Below are 18,762 nucleotides of genomic sequence, written 5' to 3' on the forward strand. Positions count from 1 at the left end.
CTACTAACTTGCACTTGAATTTCTTTCTTTTCTCACAGAGAGGTTCCGCGAATTCTTCAAGTCTGCAAAATTCCTCATTTACGTCGGACATGCCCTCTCGACATGGGTAAGCCTTATTGCTGTTTGCATCTGATCTGTGTTTGACAGCTTGCTTTGTTTAATGTGGCCGTCTTAACAAACAACAAAATATATACAGTATATATACAGTGATCAGCATACAAGTACACCCCTCACAAATCTATCTTTTAAATTAATATTTGTAATAGGAAGCTATACAATATTATAGTTGTGCAAATACATTAGTCAGTACTGAAGCCAAATCTGGAGCTTATTTAACAAATTAACCTACAATAATGGTCCAAAAACTAGTACACCCAAATATATGTTATTGAAAATTTTTAAATACAAATTTAAAAAAAGAGGAAAAATTAAAAGCAAAAAAAAAAAAAAAAAAAACTGAAAATTTTTGTTGAAATATATATATCTTGCTTGAATTTAATTGTATTATCTTTCAATTTCTAAATATGTTTGGTGACTAAAATATTATTTTAATAAATATATCTGTTTAATTAATCTGTTTTGTTCAAATGCACAAATACATTACCTATATTCACTGAGAAATAAATAAAAATATTCATTTTCAAAGTGGGGTGCACTCAGTTATGCTGAGCACTGTCTATATATATATATAAAAAGTTCCATCGAAAATCAAAACTTTTCTCAGCCTCCTTTGTTTATATTCAGTTATTTCACTTTAAAGACCATAAAAAGGACAGGACTTATTCTTTGCCATAAAATAGATATTACTGAACCTACACTCAGAACCCTGTTAAAATGCTCATTTTAGAAGTAAATTCCAGATGGCATTTAGAGGTTTTTGTATCTGAACCCTTCATATGTGTGTGTGTGTGTGTGTGTGTGTGTGTTTACATTTTATTATAATTACTTTTTATTTATATATATATATATATATATATATATATATATATATATATATATATATATATATATATATATATATATATATATATATAATTATTATTCATATATAATAATAATATTATAATATAATTATTATAATAATATAAAATAATTATTCATATATTTATATATATATATATATATATATATTAATTTATGTATGTGTATTAAATATATAGGCAAGGCAAGTTTATTTATATAGCACATTTCATACACAATGGTAATTCAAAGTGCTTTACATAAACAAGATTAAAGAATAAAAATGATTAAAAAGAAGTGAAACATCTGGTTTTAATCATTTAAAATGTAGACCAGTGGATAAATGGAATAAAAAAATAAATATAATCCTTACATTGTCCAGAAATGTGTATGAGATTCTTAGATACAATTATTTGGTTATGATATTACAGGGAATGTATGCATGTTTTTATTTTAATACAGTTTTTAGTATTGTATGGGACATAAATAATTATATATTTGTTTTTTTAATTATATATATATATATATATATATATATATATATATATATATATATATATATATATATATATATATATATATATATATATATATAATATATTTTTAGCATTTATAATTTTCCCCCTTTACATCAGTAAAGGTCCTGTTTATTAATTGTTTCTCTCAGCAAAATAAAACGAGCATCATAATTTTTTACAGAAGAATCCCATTGTTTATAAAAGTGATTATACATTTTTCATGCAGATGAGAATAGAAGTCATCTGGTGACATATTTAAAACTAATTAATTGTAACTATAGATTAATACATTGTCACAATCCTTCATACCACCTGTTTTTTCCCATTTGTCAGCAATACGTTATTTATAATTATATGATAATATGAATTTTATAGGATTACTTATTCTTTCACATTTTTGAATAAGCACAGCTCAGAATAAGTGTTGTTTTATTAATACATAAATATATACCTTACACTGAATGTCAATAGAATTGTTTTACACATATTTTCCCATTATTAATATGTTATAGTAAACAAATGTGCTGATCCATGACAGCTAATGTAATTGCTGCAAAATAATTCTGACAACAAATCCTTTAGCATGTATGCCAGTCATTGTAGTTATAATTATATAGCACGATTAAATAGTTTTAATCACACAATTATTTAGACTGCTTCATTTTGTCATTATGTTACAGGGGGATCGAATGTGGAATTTTGCCGTGGCTGTGTTTCTGGTGGAGTTGTATGGCAATAGTTTACTCCTGACAGCCGTGTATGGACTGGTGGTTGCGGGGTCCGTGCTCTTACTGGGCGCTATTATTGGTGACTGGGTGGACAAAAACCCCAGACTGAAAGGTAAACATGGCAAACTACAGACGCATGCATATTTATTGAGTGCATGCACCATTTTTTACAGTCTGAATTTCTTTCTTAATTTCAGTGGCACAGACATCTTTGGTTGTCCAGAACAGTGCTGTCATTCTCTGTGGTGTCCTTTTGATGGCTGTTTTCCAGTTCAAACAACAGCTTTCTAGCATGTATGATGGATGGTTACTGGTGAGTATTTAAAATATGACTGTGTTTCCTAGTAAAGCTCTGACACCATTTAGCAGTATTTGCTGAAAGAGTAAATAATTCTCAAAATCACACACCGTATTACTATAACCCCTATTTATGCAACTAGAAATCCTTCATATCCAAAAGCAAAACATGCAATTTCACAGTTGACCTTCTGTAAATGGTTCATCATTAAAACTAAAATATTGCTCAGTGCATAAAGATGACAATTTTACTAAAGAATGGGTAATAAAATAATTCTTAGTGTGGCTGTTAATTGATTGTAAGCAACTTTTTACTTCTCTTTGCAAGTATTTTTTGTTAGCAATTGTATGAAAAAATGAAAATTCTCATTATTTACTCACCCTTCAATTGTTCCAAACCTGTGTGAGTTTCTTTCTTCTGTTGAACACATAAGACTGAAGAATGCTGGAAAGCAGCAGCCATTGACTTCCATAGTAATTTGTTGTTGTTCCTAATATGGATGTCAATTGCTGCTGCTTTCCAACATTCTTCAAAATATCAGAGCAACCGGTGAGTAAATGTTAATTTTCAAGCAAACTATCACTTTAATAGTTTTAATTATAGTAGCCATCTACTACAAATAGCTCTCCTCTTTATTCTGACTGGCCTCTACTTAGCTTCATATCATTGAAACACGACACCAACAACAAAAATGGTGACATGCTGTCAGCAGAATCCACAGATGCCACATGAGCAGAAAGCATGTTGCTTGCTCAATATTAGACGTTTGAGGGCTGGAAAGCTTTAGCTTATACAATTACTTACAAAACCTGTTTGTCCTGGTGTCGCTGAGGTCATGAACCCTTACAGCGGACAAAATGAGGCTCGCTGAACTGTTATTTGTTCTGGACCATTCCTGAATATTAAGTCTAAGCTTTTTTGTAATGCCAGTGGGCTAACAATTAATAATATTGCCTGCTATGTTTGGACACTGTAACATTTTTAACAATATTCCTTGTCATTGCAGACAACATGCTACATAATGGTCATCTCCATTGCTAATATAGCTAACCTGGCCAGCACAGCTATGTCCATCACCATCCAAAGAGACTGGGTTGTGGTTGTGGCTGGAGATGATCGGAGCAAATTGGCAGGTAAGGAGTTTCACCTTTTTGAGCATCCATTACAGTGGCTACTAAAAGCATTTGGACACAATGCAAGACTGTATAATATTTAGAATTATACCATTTATAGTTCATTGCACTGTAAACAGAGTAATGCAGGCAGATTTAACTAGGTCATAGTTCATCATATTAACTAGAATTTGGTTTGACAATGAAAAAAGTGTTTAAATTATTCTTTAATTGACCAATATAACTAATATATGTTAAACGTTTGTATATAAATAGTTATTTATTTAATGTACTTTGGCTTCAAATATGTTTTTTGCCCACTGTACATTTTTTACTCCTGTAAGAGTCATTCCAGTTAGTCGAAGGAAGCTCATAAAACACATTATAACTCTTTCTCCATCAGTCATCTTATCTTTATAGAGTGCTTGCATGAGCTGTCCTTTTGAATGGCTTATTTTAAACCTGTCAATGTACCAAGTGAACCCAGTAACCTCCAGGAAATCCGTGAAAGCGAGCACACAAACCTGAAAACAAAACAAAACAAGTATTTAAGTAGATACTAACATGGCTAATAAGAACAGTTTCTTTAGCAACATGTGACGCTGAAATTCTCGTTTGCAATCACAAGAATAATTGACTTTTTAATATATATATATATATATATATATATATATATATATATATATATATATATATATATATATATATATATATATATATATATATATATATATATATTATAAGAGAAAGCAATTATTTTAAATGGCATGTTAGGCAATGTTTTATTGAGTTTTGTTTTATAAAATGATGCCAGCTCAAATTTGAGGATTGTACTCTTTTCTTTTTTGTCAGATATGAATGCAACTGTCAGAATAATTGACCAGTTGACCAACATTCTGGCTCCGATGCTTGTGGGCCAGATCATGGCATTTGGCTCCCACTTCATTGGCTGTGGTTTTATCTCTGGCTGGAACCTGTTCTCCATGTGCCTGGAGTACTTCCTGCTTTGGAAAGTTTATCAGAAAACTCCAGCGCTTGCCTTCAAGGCAGGACAGAAGGACAGCGATGACCAAGAGCTGAAACATCTCAACATACAAAAAGGTTTGTAATACTAGCTGAACTCTTCTGCCATTTTCCACAGAGTACATTGAGTCTCATGTTTTTTCAGATAAGAACTGTTAGATTATTATATGAACCCAAGATTAGCATTAGCATGAGAAGTATGCAATATTAATCCACTTTCAAACTGAACAAGTTTTTTGCCTGCTCCACTTTCCAGTTACCTTTTGATAAAAAAAGAGCATTCCCCAAAATTGTGACATCTAGGAAGTAAATAATCTATTTAATCAATAAGTTACTTAAGTAAGTGTAGAGTTAACTGCACTTGTCAAGCTTAACAGAATTATTTAAACGGGTAGTTCCCCAACAATTCAAATTTGGACATTATTTACAGTGTCTTTACTTCTTTCAAACCTGTTTGAGTTTCTTTATTTTGCTGAACACAAAAGAAGATAATTTGAAGAAAGCTGGAAAACTGTAATTATTGACCTCTATAGTATTTCAAACTCTCTAAAAAACTAAACTGAAACTCTAAAAAATTTAGTATTTTATGTTTTGGGTGAACTATCCCCTTAAGAAAGATAATCATACTAACTGTTTTCAGGGTGTCCGCAGGGTCTTAAAAGGTATCAAAAACGTTTAAATGCTTTTTTGCAAGGTATTAAATTTTATATCATTTTGATTATGCATTGTTTGGTTGTATGCTAGACTTTGTCTGATAATCTGTGAATATCAGGATGCTGTGTAGTTTATGAAATCCTGCAAGATTTGACATCATGCTGCTTTGTTTACTGCAGTAACCAAGACAAAACCATTATTTCTGCAGTTCTATAGGCGCCAACCTGATGAATAAGCCAGATTTAATAGATTTTTATTCAGTATATGGATAATGTTTTAGTATTGGATTCGTTTCTTAAATTAATATCTAGTAAATATAGTGCAAGTTAAAATCTCACCAGTGTTTCCGGTTGAAAACTAAAGTGGTTATAAGGTCTTAAAATGTATGGAAAGAGTCTTTAAAAAGGTCTTTAAAGGTTCTGAATTTCACTCTCCAATTGCTGTATATACTCTGGTACTTTGTCTTTGACAAAATGTTGCTTGAGGCTAAACCCCATAGACTTTCATTCATACGTATGCGAATGTGGCAGATCAGAAACACAAGCTTGTGCAACAAGTTTCATGTCGTAGCTTTGCAAATTTCAAGCTTGGTGAACTCTGACCTGTGAAACCGCATCACGTGATTCTGTGAGACCAATAGAAGATCAAAGCATGATCTCTCTGTACAAAAATTGAATATATGGAGCAATCGCTCGAATGTTTTTTTTAATGTCTAATCAAGTTTTCAATCTCGCCCCTTTTCGCAGCACCGTACGACAGAAATTTACAAGCTCAAACACTACTGTGACCGCGGCTTCAATCTGAAAACATTTCATATTTTAAATTAGTTCTGACGATTAAGCACTTTCTCACTATCATTTGAAAGTCATTGATTTATTTTGTACCCTATTTATGTAAAGTGCCTTACAGTAGCTATGTTTCCATCCACCTATTTTTATGCACATTTTGGATATGCGCATAAAAAACGTTTGATAGAAACGCCAAGATGTGCTTAAATTTTGAAAATGCGCATTAAAAACGTGCGCATAACTGGGTACGATAAACTTTTTATTCGATAAGATGAGAATAAACTACAATGGAAACACTTTAACCGAACAAATTCCAGTATGCGCATTAAAAAAGTCTTTTGATTTTGTTGTAAGAGATCATGTGAGGATAAAAATGTGTGTGAATAGACGAACCATCTGAACTGTTGATTTGGTCATTCTAAAACACCTTACCCATATCGGTATTAGTGTTATTATATTATTAATTATCTCCAGAATCAAGACTGTATGTGCTTCGAGTCTCATGCCTTCAAACGCCACCACACATTCACTGCGTCTCAGCATTGTCTTCTGAGGCTCAAGTCATTTATTAAATAAAGAAAGGATTCACGCAGATTCTCCTACCGCAGCAAATTCAGTTTTAAATATTGATATTTGCCGCCAGTTAATCATGAATTTGTTCTCTTTGACTCATTGGATAGAAACACTGCTTTATTCGCATGTCTTTAATGTGATATTCTAGTTTTGCGCATAAATTTAATATACATTTTTGAATGGCAACATAGCTATTGTGCAATTACTTTAGTATGCTATGCCAACAAGAAGGTTACCACTTAAATCTGACACTTATATTTTTATAACTCACTGTTTCAGAAATTGGAAACACTGAAAGCCCAGTTGAAGTCTCCCAGCTGATGAATGAAAGCTCTGAGGCCAAAAAGGACACCGGGTGCTGCTACCAAATGACAGAGCCCATCCGTACCTTTAAAGATGGCTGGGTAGCCTACTACAATCAGTCCATCTTCTTCGCCGGCATGTCTCTGGCTTTCTTATACATGACTGTTCTGGGCTTCGACTGCATCACCACAGGCTACGCGTACACTCAGGGCCTGAACGGCTCCGTGCTCAGTCTCCTCATGGGAGCCTCGGCTGTATCTGGGATCTGTGGGACAGTGGCCTTCACCTGGATCAGAAAAAAGTGCGGCCTCATCAGGACGGGCTTCATCGCTGGAGTCACCCAGCTGTCCTGTCTCACGCTGTGTGTAGCATCTGTCTTCGCCCCTGGCAGCCCTTTCGATCTCAGCGTCTCGCCCTTCGAAGAGGTCTTAAGACATCTGTTTGGAGACAGCGGCTCGCTGCGTGAGAGTCCTACATTCATTCCTACAACTGAACCCCCGATTCAGGCCAACGTCACCGTTTTTGAGGAAGCCCCCCCAGTAGAGTCCTACATGTCTGTCGGGCTTCTCTTCGCTGGTGTTATTGCTGCTAGAATTGGTGAGTTTATTGCCATATCAGCTACTGTGGCTTGAATTTTGGTACTAATCAGTATCAAACATTTCCCGATAACATTTTAGAGCTGTTGAGCGTGTTCTTAAACACCTCTGATTGGTCATTGTGCTCGCATGCTCAACAGAAATGACTGTGATTGGCCGTGATGGTCTTCACCGCTGTTCACCAAGTGCAAACACATATTTTAAAGCCACAAAGATCAGCTGGTGTTTCCATGAGCTGACATACGAATGATCCACCGATGAATCAACTGATCTTCGTGGCTTTGAAACACTCCAGTGGAGTGTATTTGTGTTTGAACTTGGTAAACAGCAGAGAACTGATGACTATTACGGCCAGTCACAGTAATTTCTGTTGACCATGTGAACACAATGGCAAACCAGCAGTGTTTAAGAACGTCCTCAGCAGTGCATAAATGTTGGCGGGAAATTCACGTTTAGAAAATTTCAGTACCGAAATTCCAGAATCAAGACAACACTAGTCTGGCTATGTCATGGCAAAAATTTTTTTTTACCACATTTAATAGAAATCACTTTTCTATAATTATAAATATATTTTAACAATAAAATGTAGGGATGCTCATAATAACTGATAATAACTAATGGTATCAGTTAAATGATTATAAATATTCAAATTTTAAAAATATTATATATATTTTAAAAGTAAACTCTGAGTGGAAAAAGCACGCTACATCAGAAGTGTCTTTTTTATTCTTCAAATGAAATGAAAGCAGAGGCGAAATTTCCGTTAATTAAATGCATATTTTCTGTGCAGCGATTGATTTGAGGTAGCCTACTACTTTTATTTGACAAAAAAAAAAAACATATGATTGGACAGTGTATCTTTTGGTAATTACATTTTCATTTTAAAAACAAATATTGTAAAATGAAAAAACAAGGCTTTTTTAAAAATTATTTTAAAATTTAAAAATGAATATTGAAATACGAGGCGTTTTTCTTTTTCATGGTGAAAAACAGAAAAGCAAAATTCAAAAATGATTTGATTTTTATTTTTTTTATTTCAAATCTCACCGTGAACGAGTCGGCCTATTGGTTTCAGAATACAAAAAAACAAGCCTATTCATTTTTGTTTTTTGGTGATTTTATTTTTTGTTACTCAAAATAAAAATCAAATCATTTTTGAATTTTGCTTTTCTGTTTTTTCACCATGAAAAAGAAAAACGCCTCGTATTTCAATATTCGTTTTTGAATTTTAAAATAAATATATAAAAACGTCTTTTAATTCACATTTATATTTGATTTGAAGTCTCTCCTAATAAAAATCATTGTCTGAAAGCGTAAAAAAGGCATTCTATAAGTATATGTTAAATGGTTTGGTTTCTGTTGCAATATTGACATTTTGGGGGGGGTTTCTCTTTTGAGTAAATGTCCACGTGTGATCCTTGTGTATCCAATATGGTATCTTTTGTAAACAATCCCATCATGTCTTGAGTTTAAAAAAGTAGTTGGATTTTCTTCCTATTTCTGGCTGGATTTCAAAAAGTTTGAGTAAATGAGCAACCAACAGGAAAGTATAGAAATAGTTTCATTTAGTGCTTATTTTCCGTTATCTTCAAGATGATATCGTTGTGTCACCTGAAAGTTATAAAACCAACCTTTGAGACCAAAAAACAAGTCATGTTTGTGATTATTGTGTGCTGGTGTTCCTTTAATGACCCAATATGTATTTAATTGATTCTCCTTAATTGCTTCCAGGTCTTTGGTCCTTTGACTTGACCGTGACCCAACTGATCCAAGAGAATGTGATTGAGTCCGAGAGAGGAGTCATCAACGGCGTCCAGAACTCCATGAATTATCTTCTCGATCTCCTGCACTTCATCATGGTCATCCTTGCACCAAATCCTGAAGCCTTTGGTCTTCTTGTAATCATCTCCGTTTCCTTCGTGGCTATGGGACATATGATGTATTTCAGGTTTGCCTATAAAAGCCTTGGAAGCCGACTCTTCCTGTTCTGTTCACCCGAGCAGAAGCCAGATCCCAATATTCCCTCACTTCCAAACTCTGTATAGCTTTTTAAAGAGACCGTAGGCCATTTCTACTAGAGCACAGGGTGCTGTGTTCTTCCAGAACTTTGCCAGGATCCCATCTGTTTTACTAACATGCATGCTTTTGCTGCTTGCAGTGCTGTGCATTGAGTAAATATCCTCTGCCATAAGCTAAAATAACAAAGAGAAGGAGTTCTCCTTAGCATAGCATACTTCTCACTATCATGTTCAAGGTGCTGTAAAAATGCCAGAGAAGCGACCGTAGGAGGAAATATATACACGGAAACTACGGTTCTATCATGCTTTAATGACTTTTGTAAGAGCTCCAAAGCAAAAATTAGCATATTTATTCTACTTTTACGTATTATATATATTTTTTTTCAACTTTATGGTCGTAGTTAACCTTCAGACTAGTTATGAGAGTTTTGCAACGTGCTCTACTTATGATAGTGTAGTTTTGTAATGTCTGTCCCTTCTTGCAAGCCACGGTTAAAGTCTCTTTAATAGTTATTAAGAGTGCGCTAGTTATTCATTCAGGTAAGCTTTTATAATGCTTATATATTTATATACACGTGTAGTCAGTATTCTTTATCTCAGCTTCGGTGGTGCTATGTTATTTCAACTCTTCTGGAAAGCTATGCAGGCGGTTTATACATGTAACCAAAGTGGATTTTTTTGGCATCGCATGGAAGTGAGGGAATTGCCGTTTTTCTTGTGTTAAACATTCCATATTCTTATTACTGGTGTGACGATTTCTTGGAGATTTAGGCGCTGATATGCTCCCCATCGCAGCTAGAGATTTTAGCACAAGGTATTTTTGTTCCTGTTTGATTTGAAAGTGATTTTCGCACATAATTCTTGTTTTTATTTGCAAAGATTGTTACACATGCACTTTACATGATTAATATACGTTGTCCATCACAAAACAAGCGCAACAAGACACTTCAGGTATTACGATATTTGCACAATAGACAAAACCTGCCGACGAAGTTCACGGCTAGGCAAGACATCTGATATTTTTACATGCAAATTTAGTCCAAAATGGGATTTTCAAAGTACATTAACCTCAAACCTCATTATTTTTTCCTTCCTCTATATATATATATATATATATATATATATATATATATATATATATATATATATATATATATATATATATATATATATATATATATATATATATATAAAATAAAACCACACCTCATACCCTAATCTAGGTTTTCTATAATACAAAGTGAACGTTACAGACCTGTTCTATTAGCTGAGATGAAAGTCACAATCATAGAAGTACTACTGACATCCTTTTAAAACCACAGCTGGCTCGAAATACATATATATGAGGTGTTTTATAATAGTTGTGTAATATTGATGTTGGACACCAGCAGGAATCCACCATATGCACAGAACAGAGAAGGGATTATTGAGTCCAGTGTGTGAACGGCTGGTTTGAAGCGCAGCTGGTTCCAAACGCAGGTGCCAAGTCACACTTGACTTGCTAAGTTAGCGTTTTCTTTAATGTGTGAGAACTACTTCATGAGGCCCTTACGAACACACTGTCAGTCTTTCATTGCGTCAGTCTTTCTGTGAATGTGAAGCCTTATTTACGTCTGTAAAATATTTTTTTATTCTTGTGTTCTAGGTTTGTTTCAATCAGGTTTTGTCCTCCTTTGTAAATGCCACAGGATTTCCCCCTTTTTGACAAGAGAATTAAACAGGTTTGCAATAAATTGTACTTTTGACACCCAGTTGAATGTAACGGAAGAACCTAGATTATTCTTTATATAAGCATATTGATTCTGTTCATGTTTGGTGGCATATTTGCAATAATTGTGGTTCACACTCCATCGCAGTGGGAGGATTATAAAACTTTAGTCTTGTACCGTATCTCACTTCGACTGAAATAAACAGATTTGTATCTAAATGCAATGTCTGAATGATTGAGTCAAGAATTCGAAGAGGTTAACTGGGAACCTGCAGGAGCTGGAACACGTCCAGCCGCAATTGTACAGGGTCACATTCTTTAGATGGGTTTACTGCTAATTTTCTCTAAAAGGCCCATTCAGACTTTTTTTTTTTGGTAAATGCATTGACTAAATGCTGAGTTCATCTTGGCTTGCATGAGAAGCAGAGACAAAGCACGACCTGATTACATGCAAGGAACAAATACAGCACCGCTCCTTCTGGGTGGGCCAATCTGCTGGGTCTAGACCTGGTATTTGTATGCACTGAGTGAGCTTTGGACCAGTACTGAGAAACATTTGTTTCCTGTTCATTTTTCCCATAGGGATTTTTACAAATTTATAACGTAAACAAGAGAGTTGTAAACTTTGTTTGAAGCAACAAAAAAATACTGTGTACTTACATTTAATGAGCTGTGTACACACGTATTTAAGTATGTCAAAAGCACAGGGTGGCAAACACAATTACATTTGCAGTGTGCGTTGCTCTCTGTGACTCAGTGATTGGTGAACTTTGTGTACTTCATCATAGGGCTGTGCGATTAATCGAAATCGAATTGCAATTTTTTAGTTAATCGCAAGAGGCTGTAATATTATATATATACGTATATATGTAATGAAAAGGTGTCATGGTGGCGCAGTGGGTAGCACGATCACCATACAGCAAGAAGGTCGCTGGTTTGAGCCTTGGCATTTCTGTGTGGAGTTTGCATGTTCTCCCCGTGTTTGCGTGGGTTTCCTCTGGGTGCTCCGGTTTCAAGTCCAAAGACGTGCTACAGGTGAATTGGGTACGCTAAATTGTCCAGAGTGTATGAGTGTGAATGGATGTTTCCCTGTGATAAGTTGGCTGTTCATTCCATTGTGGCGACCCCAGATTAATAAAGGGACTCAGCCAATAAGAAAATGAATAAATGAATGAATGAATGAATATGTAACGAATAACATCTGAGGTGAAGTGCTTCAAAACCAGTCCGCTAGGCTTCAGAAAATAAACATGCTAGACTTTCTACAATGGTGCCGTAAGGCATCGCAGACATGGTATCGGTTGTTGTGAACTATGCCATTATACGAGAAGAAATGATTGAATCTTGTGTCATAACAAGGAAATCGTGCTGAAATTGTGTGATCTGACCAGGGTTTAATTACTAGCCTATTGAGTGAGCACACTTTCGTTCTGCCCAATCAGAATTGCACAACTGAACTATGCCCACAACAACAAAAAACAAACAAACAAACAGGAAAGTGCAGATAAGTGGGATGATGGTGTCTGCTGCTTCAGAAGCATTAATAGACAAATTAATATCAAAGAACAAATATGGGAATATTTTGGTTTCAAAGTCACAGATACCAAACAAAAACAGGTCATTTTAAAGGCTGTCGCAGAATTGTTGCCATAATTTACAGATTATTGAGCTAAAGCTTGAATTAAATTTATCTTGAAGCTTGAATTAAGACATAAGACATAAAAAAAAGGGTAATAGGGCTGCACAATATATCGTTTCAGCATCGATATTGCAATGTGCACATGGACAATCTGCTTGTTAAGTGACGTATGAAATAGTGTTTACGGGTCAGAGTCACTACTCATTTGAATTGAGAAAATATTCATTTATGTCCTTTTTAGTCATTTCACACATTAAAGTGAATTTTATATAAAATCATAGTGTACACATCAGTCTCTGGCATCACAGACACCAATATTTTAACAATTTATCACTTTCTAGCCATCGGATATTAGGCATTGATATATATATTGCGATGGTGATTTTTGAAAGTATTACGTCGTTTTGTAAATGCTTATTATAACCATTCGTTGAGTCTCTCCATACAGTTTGATACAGCGCTTGGACCCGAAAGTCGCTTTGCGTGACGTCACACTTAACAAGTGGATAATCACATCGCCAGAAGTTTATATGTTAGGGTTAAAGTTGAACAGGAGCCACAGATCAGAACACAGAATACTTTTAGAGTCACTAAAGAGTTTAACCATATTGGAGAGCAAGTTTATCAAGGCCTGTGAATGTGTAAGCACAAAACTCACACAAAATGTATCTAATAAAGATGTATTTATTTAATTATTTATACGATAAAGACCACTATTTTATTTTATTAAATTTTTTTTTACATCTGATTCAATTTCTGTACCTGAATAATTTGGTATAAAATCTCTCCTACCAATAATAATCCAGAATAATCCCCATAATCCTCCAGAATAATCTAAATTAGCCTAAATGGATGAATTCTTTCCAAAAAAAGAGCTATTCAAGCTATCTGTGGATGTTGTATTCATATCGCAGCAAAAGCAAAATATCACAATGTCACATTTTTTCATAATTGTGCAGCCCTAATGGGTAATGTAGCTTTCCTAACAAATTCCAAAATAAAACATGACTGATTTTCTATAATTAGAACAGGTCCCTTTTTAAATGTGTATCTGTTATTCCAAAATAAATAAATAAATAAAAATTCCTTATGGAGAAAATTAATTGCAGAATTTGCAAGACTCCCACATATTCATAGTGGCTCCCTGATGCCTGTGATTGAGATAATGTCCCAGTAATAGAGGCGACACCTTCCCCACCGTCCTGCAGACTACTTTGGCCAGGTTGGGATGTCTGTAATGGAGTTTTAAGTCTAGAACTTGATTATGCTATTTTATTAGTTCTGGAGCTCCCATTCAATAGGTTTACATTCATCCAAGGTCAAAAACACCTTCTGTTTTCTATAAATGTCTGAAAAGGATTAAGGATTGTGTCTCCCTAGCCTACTTTCATTGGTCAGATGGCCCACACATCTCTCTTGTGATCGGTTTACAGCTTACTGTGTGAGTCGGAAACCAAACATCCCTCACCATATCTAAATTTCACCTCAGGAAGCTTCCTCAGCACTTGTAAACAGCGATACAAAAGTAACGATGGTGTAGCCTTAATCAATCTGAGCATGAATCCTTTTGGAAGTGCATGCAAAGTCAATTTGTGTCCAAAGTGCAGAATCCAAACCCTTCAAAGCCTCAACACTTATTTTACAGGCATCCAGAAAGGACCACGAACACACTACAAGAAATGTAATAATATCCCCCAAAAGTATTACAGGACCACTTTAATGCAGGAAGCATTTGATTATGTGGTTGAAACATGCACCAAAGTGGGAGCAAAGATCAACTGAAGTTCGACTTTGCTTGAACTAGAAATCCAGACACGGGAAGAGAAGAGATAAGATATTCTCTTTGGTGTTTGAAAAAGAATGCACGTGCAAAATAACTGGTGTCCTAAGCAATTCATTTTGTACAACATCAGGCCTAAAAAAACATATCATGACCTTTGATACGGTTCCAAGAAAGCAGCTCTGGTGGTGTTGTTTACCTTTTCTGTAGTTTACAATAATATGTGTCACTGTGAATGTCTGACCAGCTAACAAGTGACCAACATTAAGGTGGCACAGTGCATTGATTCAGTATCTCAAGTAGTTTTCTGAAATCTAAGTAGTATGTGGCTTAGATCACTTCAAATCTTCTCCAAGTTAATTATTTAGCATGAAAAACTTGGTTTTGACCATATTTAGAATGGTCGTAAATACATTAATGAGCTCTGCTCTGGTGCCACACAGGCAGTATGATGTACTCTGAAAATCACATATAAGTCACTTCTGATAGATAGTAAACATACTTCAGTTAAGCAGATTACTTATGTTAAATATATATTGTTGAATGACAATCTTCTCAATTGAAGAGGTAGAGAAGTTTATTTTAAATAGGTGTGAATGAATGAAATGAAAGTTAGCTCGTGAGTTCTGTTGCAGGATGAAACATAAGCTAAATTATAATTACACTCAACAAAAGGGATGGACCTATGTCACACATGACGTCACACGGGTTCCCGGTTGCAAAAAGAGACCAGTTGCAATAGCAAACATGTCGTATTGTGTTGTAGGATGCCAAATCAAAAAAAAAAAATTTATAAAAAAAATAGAAAACTTAACTTTTACCGTACACCACACTGCTTTTAATTCCAACCACAGACGTCTTTGGCTAAAACTGAGCTGAATGGAGTGGCGATCTAATTAAAAATGCTGGACTCTGCAGTTCTCATTTCATATCAGGTGAGTTCAGGCTATGCTGAATCAGACACATTACTCGTTTTAGATTAAACAGTTAAATATGGTCAATTAAACTGCAGACACTAAATGCTTACAATGAAATGTAAAAATGTGTGTTCACATTGCCATACAGGTGCATTTCACTGTCAGAATGCAGTTGTTTTGCTTATTGATGATTAATTACCCAGGCCTTGTAAAGCTCCGTCTTCTTTCCTTGTCTTTGGCTAGGCAGAATCTCAGTTTTTAGCACTACAAAGTTTTGAATCTAGTAATCATGGAACATTATTTCTTGCACATGACCACACAGAACAACATTGTCAGCATCCAAAGACTTATAGGCCTTTAACTTCTCTCTTGTAAAATCACTTGGAGTTTCAATCAGAGTTGTATATTTGGGGCTGGATGCTTGGCCATTTCGTCTTCTCCAATATCTATTGGGAGGGTGCTATCACAAATGAACCTGTCAGACGAACGCCGCTCACTTTAACGTTAATTTTGCCGAATAACTGTGCTTATCACTGGGTGACAAGCTGTTATAATACGCTGAAAGCATTATGTAAATAATATATATGATATGTAATCAATATAAATTATTTCTAAGACAACAACAAACTGTACCGCATCGGATGTCATTCCCTCGCTGTAAATGCTAGCGCTCCCGTTTTTTTTCTGCAACCTCTCTGTGTGCGCATCCTGAACGTTTACAAACATGGTATTTCGTCTATTAAGAGTTGTATTTTGATGTATATGACGAGGCATTAAAAGAAGAGTTTTGAGGTTTATTAGCATTCTTTTTACTTCAGAAAAAAATCATAACGAGTGGATAGAGAGATATGACATGGAACGAGCGTTAAATGATTATATTCAAAGGTCAACATGTTTTTTTGCCCTGAATACAAACATATGTGGCACATTTCACAACACATACACATTAAACTAACAAAAGACACAGTTAAACAGACTTTCTGCATCTTTGGGTGGCGCTGAAACAATTTATAATCTGTCTTTCATGAATTTTGCAATCAAGTCTAAAAGGCCTCCATGTTGTCTCGTTATCAAATTAAGAGTCTCACATACAAGTATAATACAAGCTTAGATAAAAATAAAAAAATAAGGGGGAAAACGTATAGGGTATATGCAGAGCAAGTGTTTCTTCCCATACTGATAAACTTATGATGAACGGTTAATGTGACTTTCAATTTTATAGGGTTTCTTTTACAGCATCAATGTTGTATCGTAATTAAAATATAATCAGTTAATTAGACTTCTGCATTCTTTTAGTTGTTCAAGCATAAAACGAGATGAAAAGCCGTTTACGCGCACATGGCCGTCAGGGTCAGCAGGTGAGCTCAGAAACTCCAAATAACCCCTTTAACTACCCCACCAAGAAAAAAAAGGTTTGGATTGCATTTCTTAACTCGCTAGTTAAAACACTCAATGCATTTTTTTCAACACATCCCAAAATTTCTAAAATATCAGCCTCTACCAAATGGTTGATATGTCGGTAAATGGTAGAAGTACTGGGCTTAATACATATAACGTTACTGTGCAAAATCTGAAAATATGAAGTGTAAGACCAATGTATTAAAAAAATATTCAAAGTAAAACATTTTTGAATACTAAATCACCTTTTAAGTATGCCATAAAATATTTCAGATTCTCATTTAACATGTTTTTTTTTTTTTTTTTTTTTTTACAATAAAAGCAAAATCAAGTGTAATAGTGCAACAGGATTATGTTTGTTTAATTTTTTGTAAACCAACAATGCTGTGTGCCTAAACCATTATTTAAAACAGTCATTATTTAAAACAGTGATGGTCTACCATTTGGTAGAGGAGCAGTCAAAAGGTTAAAATAAATGTTCATATTTGACATGGCGCGAATAAGTGTTTTTAAAGTTTGTTGGCGTTCTTTTTACTGTGAAAAATCATAGTAAGAGTATGACACGATGGATAAACGAGCGTTAAACGGTCAACGTGTTGTTTTGTTTTGCCTCATTACGAACATTCACAGCACATTTCACAATATTTACACACATTAAACCAACAAAAGACAGAGTTAAACAAACCTTGTGCATCTTTGGGTGGCGCTGAATAAATGTATTATCCGTCTTTCATGAGTTTAACATTCTGATTATGAGTTGACCTGAGATGTCTGAGGCGCCTCTATGTCGTCTCGTTATCAAAATAAGAGTCCCACACACAATACGTGTAATACAAGATTAGATAAACATAAAAATAAAGGAAAAAGTACAATTGTTGAGATCTCATATCTATCAAATCTATCAAATCTCAAATGTTGTCGCCAATCAAACGCAACCTGCGGTGTGTGCATATCCCTGCTGAAAAAAAAAAAACAGCTTAAACCAGCCTAGGCTCGTCCAGCCTGGTTTAAGATGGGCTTAGGTCTTCGCTGGTCAGGTTGGGAAATGACCAGCTAAACCAGCCTGGTTTAAGCTAGACATAGCTGCTTTTGGCTGGGCTTCCAGCTTGGTTAGGCTGGTCAAGCTGGTTTTAGCTGATCATCTCTGACCAGCGAAGACCAGGCTGGAAATGTTTGGAAACCTGCCTGGAATGGCCTAAACCCCTCTAAAACTAGACTGCCCAACCAGCTAAAACAGGCTGGTTTAAGCTGTTTTTTTTCAGCAGGGTAGTGATCCAGTGTGGAACATCAGTTTGTTTTGATTGGCCGGTTTTTCACCTGGATTTTACATTGTTAGGACATTGTTCCCAACAATGTACATGTTGTACATTGTTTACATAAGAACCAGGAAACAATGCTGTTCCAGGCTCATGGTGTGTCAATATCATGTACAACACCAATACTTTTCAGCCATACCGGAGTATATCCAGATAATCATTCTATGGAAACTTTAAGTTTATTTGTAAAAAAACAACTCTCTCCATGCATATTAAAAAAAACTATATTTAACTGTAGTGCTTGCTTCATATGGGTTGATCTCTGCCAAAAAACTTATCCTTTGGTTTTGGAAGAAAAAAAAGAAGTTCCAACTCTGTAATTGTAGCTGACAGACTTAACATGTACATTACACCTGGAAAAATCCAGCATGGCTTAATAGACAAGGTTTAGTTTGAAAAAAATTGGTCCCCGTTCATTTCCTTTCTAAAATGA

At 34.8% G+C, this 18,762-nt stretch overlaps 1 protein-coding gene across 1 annotated transcript in view; it reads left to right on the plus strand.

Moving 5' to 3' along the window:
* Positions 1-10,701, plus strand: part of slc40a1 (solute carrier family 40 member 1) — an 11,068-nt gene extending 367 nt beyond the window's left edge. The window contains exons 2-8 of the mRNA XM_056465739.1: positions 39-106; positions 2,159-2,318; positions 2,404-2,519; positions 3,511-3,637; positions 4,469-4,717; positions 6,934-7,554; positions 9,285-10,701. Coding sequence (XP_056321714.1) covers positions 39-106; positions 2,159-2,318; positions 2,404-2,519; positions 3,511-3,637; positions 4,469-4,717; positions 6,934-7,554; positions 9,285-9,598 — 1,655 coding nt within the window. The 3' untranslated portion in view covers positions 9,599-10,701. The remainder of the gene's footprint in view (positions 1-38; positions 107-2,158; positions 2,319-2,403; positions 2,520-3,510; positions 3,638-4,468; positions 4,718-6,933; positions 7,555-9,284) is intronic.
* The last annotated feature ends 8,061 nt before the right edge of the window (positions 10,702-18,762 follow it).

This window comes from Danio aesculapii, chromosome 9 (genome assembly GCF_903798145.1).
Source record: "Danio aesculapii chromosome 9, fDanAes4.1, whole genome shotgun sequence".
Lineage (NCBI taxonomy): Eukaryota > Metazoa > Chordata > Actinopteri > Cypriniformes > Danionidae > Danio > Danio aesculapii.